A 24,209-nucleotide genomic window follows, 5' to 3' on the forward strand; every position below is an offset into this window, starting at 1 on the left:
TGCAATGTTAGTTTTTGAACTGCGGAACAAGTGTCTCTTGCAGCCCTCAAGATCGCGTCTCTTTCCCTGTAATTCAATATCCTTGCGATGAAGGTCCTTGGACGGGCGCCTTCTCCCTTCTGCAACAAAAATCAGGCAAATCTCTGGGACTTAAAGTCTCCCCAATGTTTCAGGAAGCGCGCGCGCGCCACTAATTGCCCCTCCACCCTCTTAAGGAAGGCCCACAGGTGCATATTGTTCTGTTATGAACAGTCCTCAGCATCTTTGACCCATTTCTCCAGGATACTGAAAACGACAGTCAGCTGGGAGACCTGTTTGAGCTGAAGTATCTCAGTCTTGAGGTTAGCGATATTAGTTTCCACATTCTCCCCCTTGTCTGCCACCTTGCGAAGATCTGCCTGCAGTAAATTCACTTCAAGAGACACCCCTGCAACTTGGCCCTCAAAAGCTCCTCTCCTTCCCCGGATCACCTCCAGAAGGACTGTTAAGCGGTTCCCATTTTAGTAATAGGACAGCGTGTTTAGGATGGCAACACCACTGAGCATGGGAGACTGTGTGAACCACAAGCCATATGTCAACTGTCTCCTGACTAGCTCCTAGTACCTCATCCTGGTCACCAAACCTGTTGCGGCAGAAGGTGATTGTAGCATCCTTATCTTGTCACTCGGACTACTCGGAAGTTGTGGAAACCGATCATACCCCTTTTGTTCAGTTACTTAAGCATGCCAAGGTAAAATGCAAGATGGATTTCAATTAAATTATTGAAGCAGTCACAATGAAGCATAGAAAGCATGTGCTGTGATAATTAGGCAGATTAAACAGAGCATAGTAATCAACATGACAGCAAGAGTGAAGAAGATAAACGACCCCACCATATTGTTTTTCTGTTGCAGTTAGATATTCCTATCGGAACCCTATGTCTAGATCTGAGAGCATAGTGATTGTAACCCTCTGCCTGGCCCGACCAAAGGCATTAGCCCCAACCCCATACCCAAATTAAATAACCGGGACCTGTCTGTGATTCAGAGGCAATCTCCTCTGGAGGCTGAGATATCCTCTTCAACATCAGCGAAGCTGTTGCTTGGAAGAAAAGCATCCCAGGATGGTCATGACCGCATACCCTCTACCCTCTAAGTGTAATTTATATAATGACCCATAAATCTTTTGGGCAAAAGGTCTGAGATAATGCTGTGTCTCAGAGATAGAAACTGACTCCTAGGCTGGCAATATGACTTAGCATGTTATGGTAGGAAGCTGGCCTGGTGTGTGGTTGGTACCTATGTTACTTACACCTTACACCATGTCCAGGTATCCCCTCATAGTGAAGTGTAGGCAGTGTCTAGAAGCCAGGCTCTCACATGAAAGAAAACGCTCAGTTGTACAAAAATAAAGGTACTTTATTTTTGGAATAAAATCGCCACAAAATACCAGAAAAGGTAACCTACCCTTAGGAGGTAAGTAATACACTAAATACATAAACTAGTAATCAGAACTGCGCATAGAAAAGGTTAGAAAACAGTGCAAATAGCAATAACCAATAGGGGAGCGCAAACCATATACTAATAAAAAATGAATGCGACTAAGGTACTTACACCTAGGTAAGTAAAAAGTGTAGAGGAGAGCAGGTGACATCAGAGCCCCCTCCTGATAGGTGCTTACCTGGTTAGGTTACCAGTCCACCTTTCAGGGCTATTTTGGGTCTCTCTATTGGGTGGGTCCTCCGATTCGGCTTGCAAGATTCCAGCATAACTCCTCTGCAACCCTTACTTTGACTTCTGGCCTCCAGAGCGGCGACTGGAACCTCCAGGACCCAACAAGCTGCCTCCAAGAAGAACTCTTCTGCAACATTGTTTCCAGGGCTCCTGCCAACAATTGCAACACTTCCACTAGCTGTGCATCCACCGAGGGTGGCGTGTCTTTAGTCTGCACTAGAAAAAAACAGAAAGAATCTCCCTTGGAGTGAAAGGGTCACTTCCCTGCATCTTCAGGCACCTGCTGCAACGATGAGCAGCTGCGTGGATCCTGAATCAAAGGTGGTGGTCCGGAGTAGTCCTCTCGGTCCTCTCTACCAGCTGTCCAACTTTGGTGGAGGTAAGCCCTTACCTTCCCACACAGGACAGTACCCCTGTGCACCCCATCTCCTGCAGCTGCCAAGGCTTGTTTGCAACTCCTCCAAGGGATCTTCAGGCGAGGTGTCACTCCAGTACCCAGCACTCCTTCCTGCAATGCACAGCCCTCTGCGTGGTTCTCCTCTGCCGTGGAATCCCTTTCTGTAGTGCTGCGTGGGGTCCTTCTGCGACTGAGTCCCCATCCTGTGGAACTCCTGTGGGTGCTACCTTTGCTACTGTGGGCTCTGTGTCGCTGAGGATCCCTTCTGACTGCCCCTCCAGGGTTGAGTCCTCCTAGGCCTTGCTGGTACCTGGCAGCTCCACTTTTCCACTAACAGCAAATTTGCCTTTGCCAAGGCTTGTTGGTGGAATTCCTGCACCAACACCAATCTACAATCTTTACTCCAGCGTCGGACATCTTATGTATCCATCAGGAACTCTTCTCCAGGTCCAGGGCTGCAGTGAGGACCTGTTCTTCCTCACCATTGATCAACTCATGCAAGTACAGCTGGGTAGGTAGTAGCTTCTACTCCTCCTGGACCCCATTGACACTTTTGGACTTGGATCCCTCTCTGCACAGGTCTTCTTCTCCGGGAATCCACCGCAGGTTTCTTGCAGTCTTGTATGGGTGTCTTCTTTTCCTTCCTTTTGGGTGGTTTGGGTAAATTCCAGTGATTTACTCCTGCTTTCCTGGTCGCTGTGGGGTACTGTGCTACCTCTGCGTTTTTCTAGTACTCCCAGCTCCCCTCTACACATTCCACTTACCTAGGTGGGGGTCCTGGATTCGCATTCCATTTTTGTTCAGTATATGGCTTGGGCTCCCCTAGGGTCACTATTGTCTAACTACATTTGCACTGTTTTCTAACCTTTTTCTATGCCTATTGCTATTTACTAGTGTATATAATTAGTGTATTACTCACCTCCTATTGGAGGGTTGCCCTTCTAATATTTTGTAGTATTGTGTGACGAAAACGAGCCTTGGCTGCACATCCACAGCTACCTCTAGAGAGCCCTGGGTACCTAGGTACCATGTACTAGGGACTTACATTGGGGGGGGGGGGGGAGCATTATGCCAGTTGTTGGAAGAAAAAGGTACAATTTAGAGGAGAGAGTAAACCTACTGGGGGTCCTGGTTAGCAGGATCCCAATAGACCCAATCAAACATACTGACAGCGGGCAGAAAATGGGGGTAACCATGCCAAGAAAGAGGTCACTTTCCTACCAATATATAGTGTGGAATTTACTTGTGTTCATCTTGGGGGTTGGGGGGGGGGGGGGGGAAGAGGCTCTAGAACTTGCTAATAAAATAATCCTGTGTTCTCACATGGCCAGTTGTTGCCCTTTATGCACCATCCAGGTTATAGTCCACCTGACATCTTAGCTTGAGCTGGCAACCTGGCTTCAGCTTGTGCGTTCTAGAGTGTTTTGAATGTCCAAAATTAATCCGTGTCTGCTGATAAAACTGCAAAAACATATTCCACAGGCTTAATAAATTGCTGCTTCCACCACACCCAGTTTTCTGATTCATTCAGTTAGGGGCTCAGTCTTTGATTTCCTCCTCTCCCCTTAAACTGAAGAGAGCCCCTGGTGACAGAGAGCAATGCAATGAAATGGAGCACAGTCAACGTAATTTCATATTGAGGAGTTCTCTAGAAGAAAAACGTGGGGCAGTACAAACCAGTTTTACAGAGCCCGTTTTGGACTTGAGTCCCAGCAGCACTTACTGTCCGATCTGTTTGCCTGAGCGCTCAACCTGTTATGTTCAGAATTGTTTGTTTAATTATCCTGCTTTTATTTTGCGATTGGTGTCTTTCCATATACGTAGCATTGCTTTTTATTTGGTAGCATGTACTAATATGCAATGTACAGCTCAGTCTGGCTGCTTGATAGCAGTGCCCAGAAGTAGAAAGTGTTTAACCAGTGAATTCATATCATCTTCAGTTTTATTAAATGTCTCTACAAATGGTTGTCACATTGGCAACAGATACTTTCCTTGCTAATGTATTCTTGTTTTTCTCTTCCAGGATTTAGATGGTAATCTACTTGATTCCTGGGAAGGAGTAAGAGTGCAGTGTCTTTGGTGCTTAAATGATGGCAAAACTGTTCTGGCTTCAGACACGCATCAACGAATTCGGGGCTATAACTTTGAGGACTTGACAGATAGAAACATGCAAGTATAATGTTAAGCACTTCAAATGAAAACAAAACTGGAATCATATGGGTTTATGGTGCTGTCAGGTTATCTCAGCTTTAATCAACTTTGATACTTACTTGCCCAATTCCAGAAGTAGAGTAAAAGATCTGAATAATTGGACTAATCATTTGTACCCTAATTGAGTTTTTTTCAGTAGTTGATTTAGTACATGTAAACACATGTTCGATGGCATTTGTAGCTGCAGATACACATGCTGTGCACTGTTCCTGCCATCTAGTGTTGGGCTCGGAGTGTTACAAGTTGTTTTTCTTCAAAGAAGTCTTTTCAAGTCACGGGACTGAGTTGACTCCTCCCTTTCGGCTCAATTGCGCATGGGCGTCGACTCCATCTTAGATAGTTTTCTGTCCGCCATCGGGTTCGGACGTGTTCCTCTTCGCTCCGTATTTCGAATCGGGAAAGTTAGCTAAGTATCGAAAGTTTGTCGGTATTGTCCTCATGCGTACCGGTTTAGTTTTAATGTATCGGCACCGACATCAAGACCGCTTCGGCGGCCCTTTGGGGCTTCCACTCTTCATCGAGGCCTGGTCGGCCCGACCACACCCGTTGTCCAAGACTAATGGACCGGACCCCCTCCCGTTTCTGTCCTAAGTGTCACGCCAAGTATCCTTATAGACCAGCACCGGGTCTGTAGCCTGTGTTTGTCGCCCGAACACAGAGAGGATACTTGTGAAGCTTGCCGAGTGTTTTGATCAAAGAAAACATTGAGAGATCGTCACGCAAGAAGACTATAAATGGCGTTAAAGCCGAAACAAGATCTCGACGTCGAGGAGGAAGAAAGAATTTCCATCCAAGAAACGGACTCGGATGAATCCGAAGGTGAACGACCCTCGACGGTGCAACAAACTGTGAGTAAACCTGCCCTGTCCCAAACCCAGGGTCACACCAAAACAATTCAAGGCCACGGGGATGCCACCGCCAGCAGGCCATGGCTCAACCCGCAGAAAGGAAGGTGACCAAATAACATCGGCACCGAAAAAGGCCAAAGATTTGCAGAAGACTTCAGACTCTGGTCAAGATTCCGGCACCAAAAAATTTCGGCATTGAGTTGTCAAGCAAGCCTTGAAAAAGCTCCTCTGAACCGAAAAAGACAATAACATTAGGAATTTTGGTACCGAAAAAAACGGCTTCGGAGCCGAAACGTTCATCATACACTGAGGAGCAAGGGCTTTCGATGCAGCTCAAAGAAAGGCACAGATTTGAGCAAGATCTGGATGTAGAAGAACCTGACCAAACGCAACAAAGGTTACAAATCCAGAAGGATACAGGGTAAGATACAGACCATGCCTCCACTCAAATCTAAAAGAAAACTAGCCTTTCAAGAATCAGAAATGCAACTGAAAGCCAAAGTGGTTAGAGACATGTCACCACCACTACAGGTTTCACCACAACCATCCCCACTGCATTCACCACACTTGTCACCAGTGGGTACACCGATAACGCAGTCACCCACACATAGTGGGAGGACCCAAGATGATGCTGATGCCTGGGATCTATACGATCCACCTATATCGGACAACAGCCCAGAGTGTTATCCAACCAAGCCTTCACCACCAGAGGACAGTACAGCACAGCATATACGCAAGTACTAGCCAGGGCAGCTACGTTCCACAACGTAACAATGCACTCTGAACCATTAGAGGATGACTTCCTTTTCAACACTCTGGCATCTACTAACGCATCCTATCAAAGCCTGCCAATGCTACCGGGCATGCTCAAGCACGCACAACAGGTCTTCCAAGAGCCTGTAAAGGGGAGAGCTGTCACGCCGAGGGTCGAAAAGAAATAAAAACCACCCAGTGATTATAACGCAACAGCTCACTCCGGACTCAGTGGTTGTGGGGGGCTGCAAGAAAAAGGGTGAACTCACAATCATCAGGGGATGCCCCACCACCTGATAAAGAGTCGAAAGTTTGACGCAGCGGGCAAGAGAGTGGCATCACAAGCAGCCAATCAATGGCGAATTGCAAATTTGCAAGCCCTACTTGCACGCTACGACAGGGCACACTGGGACGAAATGCAAGACATCATCCAGCATTTGCCCAAGGAACACCAAAAACGTGCCCAACAAGTAGTTAAAGAGGGACAGGCCATATCAAACAATCAAATACGGTCTGCATTAGACTCTGCAGATACAGCAGCACGGACTGTCAACACGGCTGTAACGATTCGAAGGCATGCATGGCTGCCAAGTTCTGGATTCAAACCAGAAATACAACAAGCGGTACTAAATATGCCGTTTAACCAACATCAGTTGTTTGGGCCGGAAGTCGATACCGCGATCGAGAAGATGAAAAAAGACACAGACACGGCCAAAGCCATGGGCGCGCTCTACTCCCCACAATACAGAGGCACTTTTAGGACACCTCAATTTAGAGGGGGGTTTCGACAACAGACATCTGAACCATCCACCTCCCAAACAAAACCCACCTACCAGTCACAATACCAAAGAGGGGGGTTTTGTGGTTCCTATAGAGGACAATTCCCAAGTGGAAGAGGGAAATTCCAGCCCACCAAAACCAAGCTCTAACAAACAGTGACTTCAATGTCACACTACCCCAACACTTGTCACCAGTGTGGGGGAGGCTAACCAAATACTACCACAATTGGACACACATTACCACAGACATGTGGGTCCTATCAATTATCCAACATGGTTATTGCATAGAATTCACAACATTCCCTCCAGATGTTCCACCAAAACCACACAGATTGTCTCCACAACACTTAGACCTATTACATATAGAGGTCCAAGCACTGCTACAAAAACAAGCCATAGAGCTAGTACCCTATCACCAGAAGGGAACAGGCGTTTACTCCCTGTATTTCCTTATTCCAAAAAAGGACGAAACATTAAGGCCTATCTTAGATCTCAGAACACTGAATCTCTTCATCAAATCAGATCATTTCCACATGGTAACACTTCAGGACGTAGTTCCCTTACTAAAACAAAAAGGGGAATCCATGACAACACTGGATCTCAAGGATGCGTATTTCCACATACCCATCCATCCATCCATCTCACAGGAAATACCTCAGGTTTGTAATACAAGGCAAACATTATCAATTCAAAGTGCTACCGTTCCGAATAACAGCCCCTAGGGTATTTACAAAATGGCTAGCCGTAGTAGCAGCTCATATAAGGAGACAGCACATGCACGTATTCCCATATTTGGACGATTGGCTAATAAAAGCCAACACTCAGCAACAATGTCAATTTCAAACGCAATACGTCATAGAAAAGATTTGTTTGTTACTGCCAGGCTAATCAGATTACGCCACTAGACGCCTCCACACAAAACACTAAGTTATTTACTGCACTTACAAAAGTCCAATCTAGCCTTCTCTTCCATTAAAATACATCTCACTGCCATATCTGCTTATCTGCAGATTAAACGTACAAAATCGCTTTTTGGAATCCCAGTTATTAAAGCCTTTATGGAAGGACTAAAAAGAATCATACCCCCAAGGACACCACCAGTGCCTTAGTGGAATCTTAATATTGTGTTAACACGACTCATGGGCCCACCATTTGAACCCATGCATTCTTGTCAGATCCAATTTTTAACTTGGAAAGTAACCTTTCTAATAGCCATCACTTCACTTAGAAGAGTTAGTGAAATACAAGTGTTTACTACTCAAGAATCCTTTATACAAATACATAAACATAAGGTGGTTCTCCGTACAAATCCACAATTCTTACCAAAGTCATATCACCGTTTCATCTAAATCAAACGGTAGAACTCCCAGTCTTCTTCCCACAGCCAGACTCAGTAGCAGAAAGGGCATTACATACGTTAGACCTAAAAAGAGAGCTAATGTATTACATTGAAAGAACAAAACAATTTCGAAAAACACAACAATTGTTCGTAGCTTTCCAAAAACCACAAGCAGGTAACCCCAGATCCAAACAGGGCATTACCAGATGGATTGTCAAATGCATACAAACCTGTTAGCTAAAAGAGAATTACCCATTACTCCAAGGGCACTTTCCACTAGAAAGAAAGGTGCCACAATGGCTTTTCTTGGTAATATACCAATGACAGAAATTTGTAAGGCAGCCACTTGGTCTACGCCTCATACATTTACTAAGCATTACTGTATAGAAGTGTTAGCAGCATAACAAGCCACAGTAGGACAGGCTGTACTAAGAACATTATTTCAGACAACTTCAACTCCTACAGGCTAACCACCGCTTTTGGGGAGATTACTGCTTTGTAGTCTATGCACAGCATGTGTATCTGCAGCTACACATGCCATCGTATGGAAAATGTCACTTACCCAGTGTACATCTGTTTGTGGCATGTTGCGCTGCAGATTCACATGCGCCCTCCCACCTCCCCGGGAGCCTGTAGCCGTTTTAGTTGAATTGAAATTGTATATATGTAAATAATTTTGACTTTAATACTCTATGTACATACACATTTACTCCATTGCATGGGCACCTCCTTACTTTAACAACTCCTACCTCACCCTCTGCGGGGAAAGCAATCTAAGATGGAGTCGACGCCCATGCGCAATGGAGCCGAAAGGGAGGAGTCACTCGGTCCTGTGACTCGAAAAGACTTCTTCGAAGAAAAACAACTTGTAACACTCCGAGCCCAACACTAGATGGCAGGAACAGTGCACAGCATGTGAATCTGCAGTGCAACATGCTACAAACAGATGTACACTGGGTAAGTGACATTTTCCACATAACTTGTAACACTTGTAGGAAGCTGGCCTGGTGTGCAGTAAGCAGCTATGGTCTTATCACCTTATACCAGGCCCAGGTATCCCCTATTAGTGAAATATAGGCAGGGTCTAGGAAGCCAGGGCTCTCTATCAGTAGCTATGGATGAGCAGCCAAGATTTATCTAGGAGACATGCAAAGCTTTTGCAATACCACTATACACATACAGCACTTACACACATGAAAAAACCACACACTGTTACGAAAATAAAGGTACTTTTATTATGGTAACACAAATACTAAAATACTGTATATGCAGTACTGCAGGAGGTGAGTAAACAAACATTAGATACACTCTAGAAGTCAGTGATTAGCATAGAAAGCAATAGCAAACAGTAAAACAATAGACAATAGTGAAGGCCTTTGGGGAGACCAAACAATATACTAAGTAGGTGGAATCTGAAAGGCAGTCTCCCACCCAATTATGTGGAATCTGTAGAGGGGAGCTGGAGGAACTAGGAAACCCAAAAGGTAAGTACCAGTGTGTGCCCCACCCCCCCCCCCCCCCACCCTCCAGCAACCAGGGTAGAGGAGGTAAGTACCTGTTTTTTTTCCCAAGCCTACAGGAGAACCTTGTAAAAGGACTGTGCAAGACCCAGACAAGACTGAAAGAAACCAAAGGTGGATCCTGACGGAAGAGGACCTGCAACAGAAGGGAACCAAATTAAGGTCGAGTTGGATGTCCTGCGGTGGCAGGAGCCACTACCCACCCTTCTCTGGATGCAGGGCCAAGTCGACGATGAGTGAAGGAAGCCAGAAGTGCTGCAGAGGAGCTGAAGGGGAGTTCCAGGAGTGATGCAAGTGATGCCCCACGGTGGTGCTTGTGATGGAGTCAGTCAGAGGTGCTGGAAAACCACCATGCAAGCTGGTAGTCGTTGCGGTGGGTTCCTGCAGATGCAGGGGAGTGACTTTCACTCCAAGGGAGATTCCTTCTTGCTTCTTGTGTGGGCTGAAGACTCGTCACCCTCAGAGGAGGATGCACAGCCAGGGAAATGTTGCAGTTGCTGGAAGGAGCCAGAGAAACAATGTTGCAGAGCGAAGTCGTCGCTGGAGTTGCAGATTGTCTGTCCCGTGAGGGTCCACTTGCAGTCTCGGGTGCCAGAAGATGAAGTAAACGATGCAGAGGAGTCCTGTTGGAATCTTGCATGTCGAATCTAAAGACCCACCTGGGAGGGAGACTCTAAATAGCGCAGGAGGGGTGATTGGTCACCTAGTAGGGTGACCATCTATCAGGAGGGGGCTGTGACAGCACCTGCCTGACCTGGCCACTCAGATGCTCCCAGTGGCCTCTGCCCACCTTAGGTTCAAGATGGCAGAATCAAGGCCATCTGGAGGAGCTCTGGGCACCACCCGTTGGGTGGCAATAGACAGGGGAGTGGTCACTCCCCTTTCCATTGTCCAGTTTCGCACCAGAGCAGGGACCAGTGGTGCAAACTGGTTGATGCAAGGAAGGCACCAAATGGGCCCTTGTAGGAAGTTGGCTCTGTATGCACTATTTCAAAGTAAGGAATAGTATGCACAGAGTCCAAGGGTTCCCCTTAGAGGTAAGATAGTGGCAAAAAGAGATAATACTAATGCTCTATTTTGTGGTAGTGTGGTCGAGCAGTAGGCTTATCAAAGGAGTAGTGTTAAGCATTTGTTGTACATACACACAGGCAATAAATGAGGAACACACACTCAGAGACAAATCCAGCCAATAGGTTTTGTTATAGAAAAATATATTTTCTTAGTTTATTTTAAGAACCACAGGTTCAAATTCTACATGTAATATCTCATTTGAAAGGTATTGCAGGTAAGTACTTTAGGAACTTTGAGTCATTACATTAGCATGTATACTTTTTACATAAAACACAATCAGCTGTTTTAAAAGTGGACACTTAGTGCAATTTTCACAGTTCCTGGGGGAGGTAAGTTTTTGTTAGTTTTGTCAGGTAAGTAAATCACTGACAAGTCTCAGGTTTGGGTCCAAGGTAGCCCACCGTTGGGAGTTCAGAGCAACCCCAAAGTTACCACACCAGCAGCTCAGGGCCGGTCAGGTGCAGAGGTCAAAGAGGTGCCCAAAACGCATAGGCTGCAATGGAGAGAAGGGGGTGCCCCGGTTCCGGTCTGCCAGCAGGTAAGTACCCGCATCTTCGGAGGGCAGACCAGGGGGGTTTTGTAGGGCGCCGGGGGGGGACACAAGTCAGCACAAAAAGTACACCCTCCGCAGCGCGGGGGCGGCCGGGTGCAGTGTGCAAACACGCGTCGGGTTTTCAATGGTTTTCAATGAGAGATCAAGGGATCTCTTCAGCGTCGCAGGCAGGCAAGGGGGTAGCCACCACCTGGGCAAGGGAGAGGGCCTCCTGGGGGTCACTCCTGCACAGGAGTTCCGTTTCTTTAGGTGCTGCGGGTGCAGGGTCTTTTCCAGCCGTCGGGAAATGGAGTTTCAGGCAGTCGCGGTCAGGGGGAGCCTCAGGATTCCCTCTGCAGGCGTCGCTGTGGGGGCTCAGGGGGGGACAACTTTGGTTACTCACGGTCTCGGAGTCGCCGGAGGGACCTCCCTGAGGTGTTGGTTCTCCACCAGTCAAGTCGGGGTCTCCGGGTGCAGTGTTGCAAGTCTCACGCTTCTTGCGGGGAGTTGCAGGGGTCTTTAAGTCTGCTCCTTGAAACAAAGTTGCAGTTCTTTTGGAGCAGGGCCGCTGTCCTCGGGAGTTCCTTGTTTTGCTTGAAGCAGGGCAGTCCTCTGAGGATTCAGAGGTCGCTGGTCCTTTGGAAAGCGTCGCTGGAGCAGGGTTCTTTGGAAGGCAGGAGACAGGCCGGTAAGTCTGGGGCCAAAGCAGTTGGTGTCTTCTGTTCTTCCTCTGCATGGGTTTTTCAGCTCATAAGTCTTCTTCTTGTAGGTTTCAGGAATCTAAATAGGTCTGGGGGGTTAGTAGCCAATGGCTACTAGCCCTGAGGGTGGGTACACCCTCTTTGTGTCTCCTCCCAAGGGGAGGGGGGTCACATCCCTAATCCTATTGGGGAATCCGCCATCTGCAAGATTGAGGATTTCTAAAAGTTAGTCACTTCAGCTCAGGACACCTTAGGGGCTGTCCTGACTGGCCACTGACTCCTCCTTGTTATTCTCATTATTTCCTCCGGCCTTGCCGCCAAAAGTGGGGGCCGTGGCCGGAGGGGGCGGGCAACTCCACTAGCTGGAGTGTCCTGCGGTGCTGGCACAAAGGGGTGAGCCTTTGAGGCTCACCGCCAGATGTGACAGCTCCTGTCTGGGGGAGGTGTTAGCATCTCCACCCAGTGCAGGCTTTGTTACTGGCCTCAGAGTGACAAAGGCACTCTTCCCCATGGGGCCAGCAACATGTCTCGGTTGTGGCAGGCTGCTGGAACCAGTCAGCCTACACAGATAGTCGGTTAAGGTTTCAGGGGGCACCTCTAAGGTGCCCTCTGGGGTGTATTTCACAATAAAATGTACACTGGCATCAGTGTGCATTTATTGTGCTGAGAAGTTTGATACCAAACTTCCCAGTTTTCAGTGTAGTCATTATGGTGCTGTGGAGTCCGTGTTTGACAGACTCCCAGACCATATACTCTTATGGCTACCCTGCACTTACAATGTCTAAGGTTTGGCTTAGACACTGTAGGGGCACAGTACTCATGTACTGGTGCCCTCACCTATGGTATAGTGCACCCTGCCTTAGGGCTGTAAGGCCTACTAGAGGGGTGACTTATCTATACTGCATAGGCAGTGTGAGGTTGGCATGGCACCCTCGATTTTGTTCTCACCAGCACACACAAGCTGACAAGCAGTGTGTCTATGCTGAGTGAGGGGTCCCCAGGGTGGCATAAGATATGCTGCAGCCCTTAGAGACCTTCCCTGGCATCAGGGCCCCTGGTACCAGGGGTACCAGTTACAAGGGACTTACCTGGATGCCAGGGTGTGCCAATTGTGGAATCAAAAGTACAGGTTAGGGAAAGAACACTGGTGCTGGGGCCTGGTTAGCAGGCCTCAGCACACTTTCAATTCAAAACATAGCATCAGCAAAGGCAAAAAGTCAGGGGGTAACCATGCCAAGGAGGCATTTCCTTACAGCCCTTCAAAGCATACCAGTGGCTTGGGGAGGCTACCTCTCCCAAGCCAAATAACAGCTATTTCCAAAGGGAGAGAGTGTTGCCTCCCTCTCCCAAAGGAAATCATTTGTTCTGCCTGCGTCTGCTTGAGCTGGTCAAGCAGCAGGAGGGTAGAAACCAGTCTGTGGAGGGGCAGCAGCGTGGGCTGCCTGGAAAACCCTAGAAGACTGGTAGGAGCAATGCTGGTGGTCCTCTAAGGAGCCTCCAGAGTGCATGGAATCATACAACCAATACTGGCAACAGTATTGGTGTATGATTCTGACATGTTTGATATCAAACATGCCCAGATTCGGATTTACCATTATGTAGCTGGACATAGGTAGTGAAGTGTCCAGTACACAGGTAAAATGGCTTTCCCACACTGACGGAGTCCAGGAAAATGGATCTAGAGTTCGTAGGGGCACCTCTGCTTATGCAGGGGTTCCCTCACACACAGGTACCTGCACTCTGTCCTTTGGGCTTGGTAGACCTGCCATAGGGGTGAGTTACAGTGACTTGGTGCAGTGATCTGTAGTGAAAGGGAGCATGCACCTTTTCATTCAGGCTGCAATGGCAGACTTGCAGACACATTTTGCATGGGCTCCCATGGGTGGCACAATATATGCTGCAGCCCATGGGAAACCCCTGGTGCCCCAATGCCCTGGGTACCCAAGTACCATATGCTATGGCCTTACATGGGGGCACCAGTATGCCAATTGTGGGGTTGTAGGAAGCTGGCTCAGTATGTACCATATCAAAATGATATATAGTGTGCACAGATCCCAGGGCTTCCCCAAGAGGCTTGATGGAGGCAATAATAGATAATACTAATGCTCTATTTGTGGTAGTGTGGTCGAGCAGATAGGCTTATCAGAGGGCAGTGTTAAGCATTTGTTTTACACACACAAGCAATTAGTGAAAACACACACTCAATGACTTAACTCTAGGCCAATAGGTTTTTATATAGAAAAATATTCTTTGGTTCATTTATTTTTAGAACCACAAGATTCATTTAGCAGGTAAGTGCATCAAATGAAAGGTACTTTGCATAGTAATACTTAAAACTTTGAATAGATTCAATATTATACACAGTTTTCTTTAAAATGGCAAAAAGCTATTTTAAAAGTGGACACTGCAATTTCAACAGTTCCTGGGGGAGGTCAGTGAAGTACAGTTACTGAGGTAAGTACAACACTTATGGTTTCAGTCTCCGGGGCATAGGTAGCCCACCGTTGGGGGTTCAAGGCAACCCCAAGCACCTAGCACCAGCAACATAGGGCTGGTCAGGTGCAGAGGTGAAACAGGAGCCAAAATTTACAATACCAAGGTACAGGAGTTTACTCCCTGTATTTTCTAATTCCCCCAAAAGATGGGTCTCTCAGACCAGTATTAGATCTCAGACCCTTATATCACTACATTCTATCAGAAGATTTTCACATGATCACTCTTGTTATTGCTCTTGTACAAATAGGAGACTTTATTATAGCCCTAGATCTAAAGTATGCTTATTTTCACTTTCCCATTCATCCTGCACACAGAAAATACCTAAGATTTGTTGTAGCAGGAAAACATTACTAATTCAATGTGTTACCCATTGGAGTCACAGTTGCTCCCAGAGTATTCACAAAATGCCTTACAGTAGTGGCAGCGCATCTCCGAAGAAAACAAATTCATGTTTTTCCTTATCTGGACGATTGGCTCATATAGGCCAATTCATTCTATCAGTGTCAAAAAGATATGCAAACTACAATACACCTACATTCTCTAGGGTTCACCATAAACTACCTCAAGTCTCACCTTCACCCTCTGCAAACGCAACCATACCTAGGAGCTATCCTAAATACACAATTAGGAGTAGCATTTCCCAACCAAAACAGGATCCAAGCTTTTCAAACATTAATTGCAACATTAAAACAGAACCAGACATATCTAACAGTTTCATTACAGTTCTTACTGTGTATGATGGCATCTTCTATTGCCATAGAGCCTCATGCCAGGCTTCATATGCGTCCTCTTCAAAAGTGTCTCTCTCGACAGTGGTGTCAGACACAAGGTCAAATGGAAGATCAGTGTTGTTGGACTGCCAGACTTCTCTTTCTCTCTCTCTCTCTCTCTCTCTCTCTACATTGGTGTAATACCACAAACCTGTTAAAAGGGCGGACCATTGTAGACCCTGTGCCTCAGATTACTCTCCACAGATGCCTCAAGCAATGGGTGGGGGGGAGCTCATCTCCTCAACCTAACAGTTCAGGGAATATGAGATAACACTCACGGGTCTCTTCATTACCTCGAACTGCAAGCAATATGCTTGGCAATGAAAGAATTCTTACCACAAATGCAATACAAGACAGTGTTGATATGTACAGACAATATGACTGCCATGTACTATCTTCAAAACGGGGGCGTGGGGGGGAAAGGAGGGGACAACGCACAATCTCAACAACTGTCCCAGTTAGCAGACCTGCTAAGCAGGACGTATCAACAAACACACGAGTGGGAACTCCACCCACAAGTCCTTCAACAGTACTTCACAAAGTGGGGAACACCTCAAATAGATCTGTTTGCAACAAAACAAAAAATGCCAAAACTTCACCTCCAGGTGCCCACACCGTCAGTCAAAAGCCAATGCTCTATGGATCAGTTGATCAAGGATATTTGCTTCAGCTTCCCCCCCCCACCCCCCTCCCACTCTTACTATTCCTAGTATGGAAGATAAAACAATCTTCCCTTAACATGATCTTAGTAGCCCCTACATTGGCACGCCGACCATGGTACACAACACTTCTGGAACTCTCAGTTGTTCCTCATCAAAAACCTCTGAACAGACCAGACATTCTAACACAGAAAAAGGGACACATAAGACATCCAAATCCCAAATCACTCAACCTTGCGATATGGCTCTTGAAGTCACACCACAAGAATGTATGGATATCCTAAAACAAGTATGCAAACCTACCACTAACAGTGTTATGCAGCAAAGTGGAAACATTTTGTTTGTTACTGTCAAACAAAAAACATTGACCCTCTTCAACCAAAAGTACAGGACATTGTACAATATTTATTACATTTACAAAAGGCAAAGTTAGCCTAAACATCTGTTCGTTATAGCGGCATATGTGCAAAATAGACAGCAAATTTCATTGTTTAGAATTCCAGTTATCAAAGCATTTATGGAAGGGCTAAAAAGAATAATTCCACCAAGATTTCCTTCAGCACCATCTTGGAACTTAAACATTGTACTCACAAGACTCATGGCTCCACCATTGGAGCCACTACATTCATGCCCATTACAATACCTTTCATGGATAGTAGCATTCTTAATTGTTATCACATCTCTCACGCTTGTTAGTGAACTCTAGGCACTGAACTTAGAAGAACCCTTCTTTCAGGTTCACAAAGAAAAGATTATATGAAGAATACATCCAAAATGTCTTCCAAAAGTCATTTCACAATTTCATATTAATTAAACAATAGAACTGATAGTTTTCTTCCCAAAACCAGATTCAGTAGCAGAAAGAGCTCTACATACTCTAGATGTCAAAAGAGCTCTAATATACTACATAGACAGGATAAAACATTTTAGGAAAACAAAACAACTTTTGTGTCTTTCTCACTACCACATAAAGGAGACCAGTATCTAAAACAACTATAGCAAGATGGAAAGACAATTACCTGTATCACCTAGAGCACATTCCACTAGGAAAAAATGTGCATCTATGGCTTTTCTAGGCAACATACAAATGGCAGATATCTGTAAAGCAGCAACATGGTCTACACCACACACCTTTACTAAACATTATTGTGTAGATGTCTTTGCCTGACAACAGGCAAATGTTGGATAAGCTGTACTTAAAACACTTTTTCAAACAATTGCGACCCCCTACACACTAGCCCCTGCTTTATGGAGGGACTGCTTTACAGTCTGTGCACAGCATGTGTATCTACAGCTACACATGCCATCAAATGGAAAATGTTACTTACCAGTAGACATCTGTTTGTGGCATGTAGTGCTGTAGATTCACATGCACCCTCCTACTTCCCGGAAGTGTGTACAGACTGCAATTTTATATATGTTCGATGGCATGTGTAGCTGCAGATACACATGCCATGCATATCTCTTCCGACATCTAGTGTTGGGCTCGGAGTGTTACAAGTTGTTTTTCTTCAAAGAAGTCTTTTCGGAGTCACAGGATTGAGTGACTCCTCCTCTCAGTTACAGTGTGCCTGGGCATCGACTCCATTGTTAAATTGTTTTCTTTCCACGGTCGGGTTCGGATGTGTTTTCTCTCACTCCGAGATTTCGAATCGGAAAAACCTAGGAAAACCTATTTAATCGTTGTTATGGTTTCGATCGCGTTTCCATCTAGCATCGAACCGGTAGTGCCGTCTGAATCTCAATTTTGCCCTTCGGAGCGCGTGCACCCGACTCAAGCCTAATCAGGCCAACCGCGTGGAAAGCCTGATGGATCGGACTCCATTTAAATTCTGCCCTCTGTGCCACACAAAGTTCCCATATACAGACCAACATCTGGTTTGTAATTTGTGCCTTGCTCCGGACCATTGAGAAGAAGATTGTGAAGCCTGTCGATCATTTCAATCGAAGACCTTGAGAGATCGCAGGGCCCGAAGACTAGAAATGGCGTTGAAAAGCACTGACCATCTCAACATCATGGAGGAAGAGCAAGCGCAGACAGCAGTCTCCATCCGACTATATAAAATACAATCAAAGGCCTTGGGTACACCACTGCCAGAAGGCCATGGTTTGGCCCAAAAAAAGACTGTCGGCGACTGACCTGCGGGCTCAGCACCGAAAAAAGCCACTCCTCCGTCCGTCATTCCAAACTCCCAAACAGACCAGATTTGTTAACACAAAACAAAGGTCAAATCAGGCACTCAAGCCCCAGTGCTCACAGTCTAGCGATTTGGCTCCTGAAGTCATAGAATTTGGTTACCTAAAACTTCCATCAGAATGTATGGAAGTAATTAAACAAGCACGTAAACCTACTACTAGACAATGTTACGCAAACAAATGGAAAAGATTTGTCTACTACTGTTGATCTAAAAGCACTGATCCACTCACAGCATCTATGCAAGATATTGTATGCTATTTAGTTCATTTGCAGAAATCAAATTTAACTTTTTCATCCATCAAAATCCACCTTACTGCAAAATCTGCTTATTTACAAACTATTCAACACACTTCTCTATTCAGAGGTCCTGTTATGAAAGCCTTCATGGAAGGATTAAAACACATTATTCCACCAGCTCCTTCTTGGAGTTTAAATATTGTACTTACCAGACTCATGGGCCCACCTTTTGAACCCATGCACTCTTGCCAAATTCAATTTTTGACATGGAAGGTTGCCTTCCTTGTAGCTATTAGTGACATACAAGTGTTCACTCTCGAGGAACCTTTTTTCCAAGTACACAAACATAAAGTTGTACTTAGAACAAATCAAAAATTTCTACCAAAAGTAGTATCTCCTTTTCACATCAACCAAACAGTGGAATTGCCAGTCTAATTTCCACAGCCAGACTCTGTGGCAGAAATAGCTCTTCATACTGTAGATCTCAAAAGAACTCATGTACTATATAGCCAGAACTAAAGAATTTAGAAAAAACTAAATGACTTTTTGTTGCTTTTCAACAACCACATAGAGGCAATCCTATATCAAAACAAGGATTAGCAAGATGGATTGTTAGATGCATACAAACATGCTGTATCAAAGCAAAAAGAAAACTTTTGATCACTCCTAGAGTACATTCTACAAGAAAGATGCGTCAATGGCAGTTTTAGGAAACATACCAATGGCTGATATATGTAAAGCTGCCACATGGTCAACTCCTCAAACATTTACAAAACACTACTGTGTTGATGTTTTTTCGCAGCAACAAGCTACTGTAGGTCAAGCTGTCTTAAGAACACTATTTCAAACAACTTCAACTCCTACAGGCTACTCACTGCTATTTTTGGGAGGACTAACTGCTTTGTAGTCTATGCATAGCATGTGTATCTGCAGCTACACATGCCATTGAACAGAAAATGTCACTTACCCAGTGTACATCTGTTAGTGGTATGTAGTGCTGCAGATTCACCTGCACTCCTCCCTCCTCCCTGGAAGCCTGTAGTCGTTCAAGTTTAACATTTGTACATATGTGTATATATTTACTTTTGCATGTACATCTCTTGGTATTCTTATACTCTCACTCCTTCCTTCACCCTTTGCGGGAAAACAATCTAACAATGGAGTCGATGCCCATGGATCCCGTGACTCCGAAAAGACTTCTTTGAAGAAAAACAACTTGTAACACTCTGAGCCCAACACCAAATATTGAAAGAGATAAGCATAGCATGTGAATCTGCAGCACTACATGCCACGAACAGATGGACATCTTTTATATACTACTATACTCTTTTTCACTACTTCCCTCTCCCGCCTGCAAACAAACAATCTAACAAAGAACTCTATGCCCATACACAGTATCACCGAGAGGAGTTACTCGATCCCGTGACTCAAACTTTCTTCGAACAAAAACAAGTTGTACTACTCTGAACCCTACACTAGATGGCGTGCTTATGCACAGCATGTGAATCTACAGCACTAAATGCCACAAACAGATGTCTACTGGTGAGTAACATCTTCCTTAATAATTTGTGAAATTATCCATTTGATTGCATGTGTGTCTGTATATTTCTGCCATCTATTTTTGGGTTCATAAGGTTGCAAGTTACTTTTCTCAAAAAGTCTTTCGGGTCACAAGTTGCAGTGGCTTCTCTTACTGGTAATGCGCATGGGCATCAACTTCATTGTTACATTGTTTTCGTCTGCCATATGGTCCGGTTGTGTCGAGCTCTGGATTGAGACCATTTTTCTGACTCTTTCAGTCGGGATGCTTCTCATACCATCAGTATTGTCTTTCAAACACATTTCCTATATTTTGCGTTTCAGGATCGAAGAAACTACCCATTGGATCAACGTGTTCTGACAGAGGTCCTTCGGGCCGCCATTTTCTCAGTTCCATTTCTCGAGAATGAACTTCTGATGGAACTGAATAACTTTTGTTTCTGCCCTAAGTGCCACCCAAAGTTCCCGCGAACCAACTTGCACCATGTCTGCATCCTCTGTTTGTCTTTGGGCTATAAAGAGGACTACAAGGTTTGCCAGTCTTTTCAATCTAAGAAAAACATGTGAGATCTAAGAGCCTGACGTTGGAAGATGCAGCAACAAGAGATTGAGGACACACCAGACATTTTTGGACTCCAAGACACTGTCTGAACCAGAGCAGGAGCTTCAAGTGGCCTCGGCTGCAGAGGAAGAGGCCTTCATTGAGGATTCAGACTGAGGTTGATACAGTTCTTGAGATGCAAGACCTTCCTCCATCTCAACCAACTGAGTACCAGCTCCCATGCTCCGCCTAAAGTCATCTACCACCAAAGCAAGGGCTATCAGGCTGCCACTGCTGTTGGGCCATGGCTGACAACGAAAAACGGATTCGGAAGCCTCGCCACAGAGTTCGTCTCCGAAAAACAAGCCTAAGCCAACCACTTCGGTACTGGACCAAACACCACCAGCATTGAAGAGATCGCTGCTTGCCTCAGCACCAACAGTTTTGGGTATTGAAATTTGAACGCTTCAGCTCTGAAAAGGCTGAAAGTCACCACACCTTCGGAGCCAACTACTTTTATTGAGCCTATCCACCACAAAATGAAGCAGCCCCAAGCAGTGACTCCCTTCACCTTAACTCTGTCTACTTAACACGTCGGATGACATCTTTACCTCATTTTCCACCACTGGCAAAATATCACAACAGATCAATGGGTGTTGGATAATATCCAACATGGTTACTGTCTGGAGCTCATTTACACACCTCCAAACGTTCCGTCTCGCACTCGCAAGCTTTCAGCAGAACATACCATTCTGGTCAAACAGGAAGTGCAGACCCTACCAAGCAAAGGAGCGTAAGAACCAGTTCCTCTGCACCATCAAGGAACTGGAGTGTACTCCCTATATTTTCTCATCCCCAAAAAGGATGGCTTCTTATGGCCTATTCTAAATCTCAGGCCTTTGTCTCTGCATCCTGTCAGAACATTTTCACATGACCACACTTCAGGACGTGATCCAGTAGTGAATCCTACTTCGTTTTAATGGGATAACAGGAGTTAGCTTAGCCTTTGGCTTGCAGACTTGTGCCCCCGTCACCTAGTGACTTTTTTACCTACTTAGCTTGCTCTGTCTTAGCACATTTAATTATTTATTTCTTCTAAGATGGCTGCCTTGTTTAGAGCTAGGCCACTTGTTATGGGTTACATTATCAGTGTCACCGCGCTGAGGCGTCAGGATCTAGCGCCAAAGACAAACAAACAGTAGACCTTCACACTTAGGGATTTTCCCTCTCTATACTTTCGAGGGATTGTTTATATTAATTGCCGTCCCAAGCATGTCTGTTATCTATTGTTTGGGAACACACCTACGTCAGGGGTCCTTGAAGATCTGCATAAATATATCGCACTTTAGACAGATAATCAGAGGGATTCCGACCAGAGGGCATCGCCACCATCGCTGATATCGATGCTGCAGTCGTCTTGACGCTGACCCAGTCTTCGTGTCCCTACAGAGTCTGAGATAGAGACCTCATTCCAAGGTAACAAGGGTTGGGGGCTCCTTTCATGGACATGGCATTGGCAGATTAGGTTTAACAAACCCAGCTCTCCTTTAGGGTGGAGGTTAGGTCTTATGCACTAGGGTATTTGGGAATATTACATTCCGTATGTCTTTTTCATTCATTGCAAGATGGTGGGTCTTTGTAATAATGACCAATTCTGTTACTTATATTATTCATCATCCTAATCATTGCAGCCCATGCAACTTATCGCAAATTGCAGTTATGTTGAATAAAAACTACTGAAACTTTACTGCATCTTTGTCACTAACTGCATTTGTATGAGACATGAGACATCTGTGAGAAAGGGGTAATCTCTGTTTAACCACGACACTCCCTGAGATGTCTTACTCTCGAGTCCATGCGTAAAGGCTGCCACAAATCACCTTTTACTGTGTTTCTAGTGAGCCGGTAAGGTTGGGACAACAGTTGGGACTTGTAGGAGAGACGTAGTCCCCTACAAACAAATGTACTGTCATCCTTTAACCAGCAGTCTTGCCCAGAGCAAGAGTCCAAACTACGACATGGTGCCACCAACGATGGTGTTTAGGCACTAATTTACAGATACCCCGACTATCACTGTCTCACAGACAATAGGTACCCTAAGTACCATTATACGGAGACGTCCGTGGTCTTTGGGAAAATCCTCCTCAGCTGAAAAGGTAACACCTGATTACGCTGTAGGTTGTTCGAGCTCGAACTCCTAAAAGGACTTTACTCCCCATTTTTTGGTGTTCCGTTTTTCTAAACAAAAATGGCTAACGCCATTGACATTCCTGAAAATGCTAGACAAGCACTAACACAACATTTATTAATGCATGGCCTTACAGATGGGGGCGGGGATGTAACTCTTATTATAGAAGCTAATGAAGCATACCAAACAAACATTTTACTGCTGGGTCACCTTTCCTGAGGTGGATCCAACAACACATACTTTCCACACATATGAAATTGCGAACGTACCTCAGCGGTACCGAGCATACCAGTATCATGAAATATCGCTCACATACCAAGAGCATCAGAACTGGTTTGAAGGCGCCCTACCACATGTACTACAAAGAGTGAGGGTAGGTCCCTTAAGTAACGACGGACCTACATGGCCTATGTTTGCCACTTACACACCCCACCCAGGCATACAGAATATGCCACTAGCAGATCTGCGAGATTTATGTAATAAATTAGTGACATTATATAGACGATTAGTTCAGTTCGTAATGCGAACATTGAACACATCAGTGCGTCCAGCACAGCCAGCACCTGGTGGTTACCAATTGGCTACTGGGATTAATCCGCAAACAGTAAATACTATTATGGGTAAGGTACCCGCGGAACGGGGAAAAATACCGTTCTGGATTGCCCAGAAAACTAATCAACTGGAAGCTCTTTCCCCATACGGGACCACAGGAAAAACATAGACTTCTCACAATGTGCTTGCCTTTTGTGATGGTTCCCTCGGTGGATGACTGAGCCACATGGGGTACAGTCTCCGCTGCTATATACACTACCACACATGGTAACCCTACACTTGCCAATTTACCAGAAGTGTTAAAACACATACAAAATGAGCATGGGGCAGCACCAGCCCTGGATTTGGGGATGAAACTAATGCGTAACTTTGACGCCGTATCCTCCATAATACTGAGTAACATTAAAGGGGAAGTGGTAGCACTGGCAATTCGCCAGCGTCTCTGGGAAACTCCACACCAGGAACAAGAGAGACAGCTACCGAAAATTATCTCCGATACCTGTACTAGTATAGGACGGGATAGTTTGGGAGCCAAACCAAAGAAGTTGGAATTGCAAAGCACCGCCCATAAGGAGGGTACGAAGCGGGCATAAGAGGGCACAAAGAAGCACTGGGACAAACAAAAAGACTTTAAAGAAAGAAGGAATAAGAGAGCTGATTCTCCACACCTGGAGAACTCCGAAAGGAGATATAATCTTAGAAATAGGGAGAATATTAAAACTCCAGACAGATATACTGATTCACGTCCCTCTAGTTCCTTTCAGGACGCACCGGATAGACGTTGCGAGAGAGGGGTCCGTCAAGATTGACGTCCTGAATATGTGAAAGAAAAGAAAGACTATCCTCAGTCTAACATTAAAAAAGAAGAAAAGACTCCTCAGCAAAAGCCACAGTTTAAAAAGAAGAAGGTGGCAGCACTGACAGCTAAGAATGCCAGTATACTTGAGAACACTGTTGAGGAACAAGACGTGGGCAGTGACCCTGTTAGACAGCGCGGCAGAGGTCACGATATGTTGCCAGAATCTGAAAGATCATCTGGATGCGACAGCAACTAGCGTTTTCATCGCAGTTGAAACAGCGGATGGCTGCGTACTGATTTAAAAATTCAGATTGAGGGAGACGTGGAGCGCGTTATTAGTGTGATATTTTGGGATGAACTTACTAGTG

At 45.4% G+C, this 24,209-nt stretch overlaps 1 protein-coding gene across 3 annotated transcripts in view; it reads left to right on the plus strand.

Moving 5' to 3' along the window:
- The window catches only part of WDR26 (WD repeat domain 26), a 569,671-nt gene that overhangs the window by 341,001 nt on the left and 204,461 nt on the right, over window positions 1-24,209 (plus strand). For all 3 annotated transcript variants that reach the window (XM_069233823.1, XM_069233822.1, XM_069233824.1), the window contains one exon: window positions 4,133-4,278. In XM_069233823.1, the coding sequence (XP_069089924.1) occupies window positions 4,133-4,278 (146 nt within the window). The remainder of the gene's footprint in view (window positions 1-4,132; window positions 4,279-24,209) is intronic.

The sequence above is a fragment of the Pleurodeles waltl genome, chromosome 5 (genome assembly GCF_031143425.1).
Source record: "Pleurodeles waltl isolate 20211129_DDA chromosome 5, aPleWal1.hap1.20221129, whole genome shotgun sequence".
NCBI classification, from domain to species: Eukaryota; Metazoa; Chordata; class Amphibia; order Caudata; family Salamandridae; genus Pleurodeles; species Pleurodeles waltl.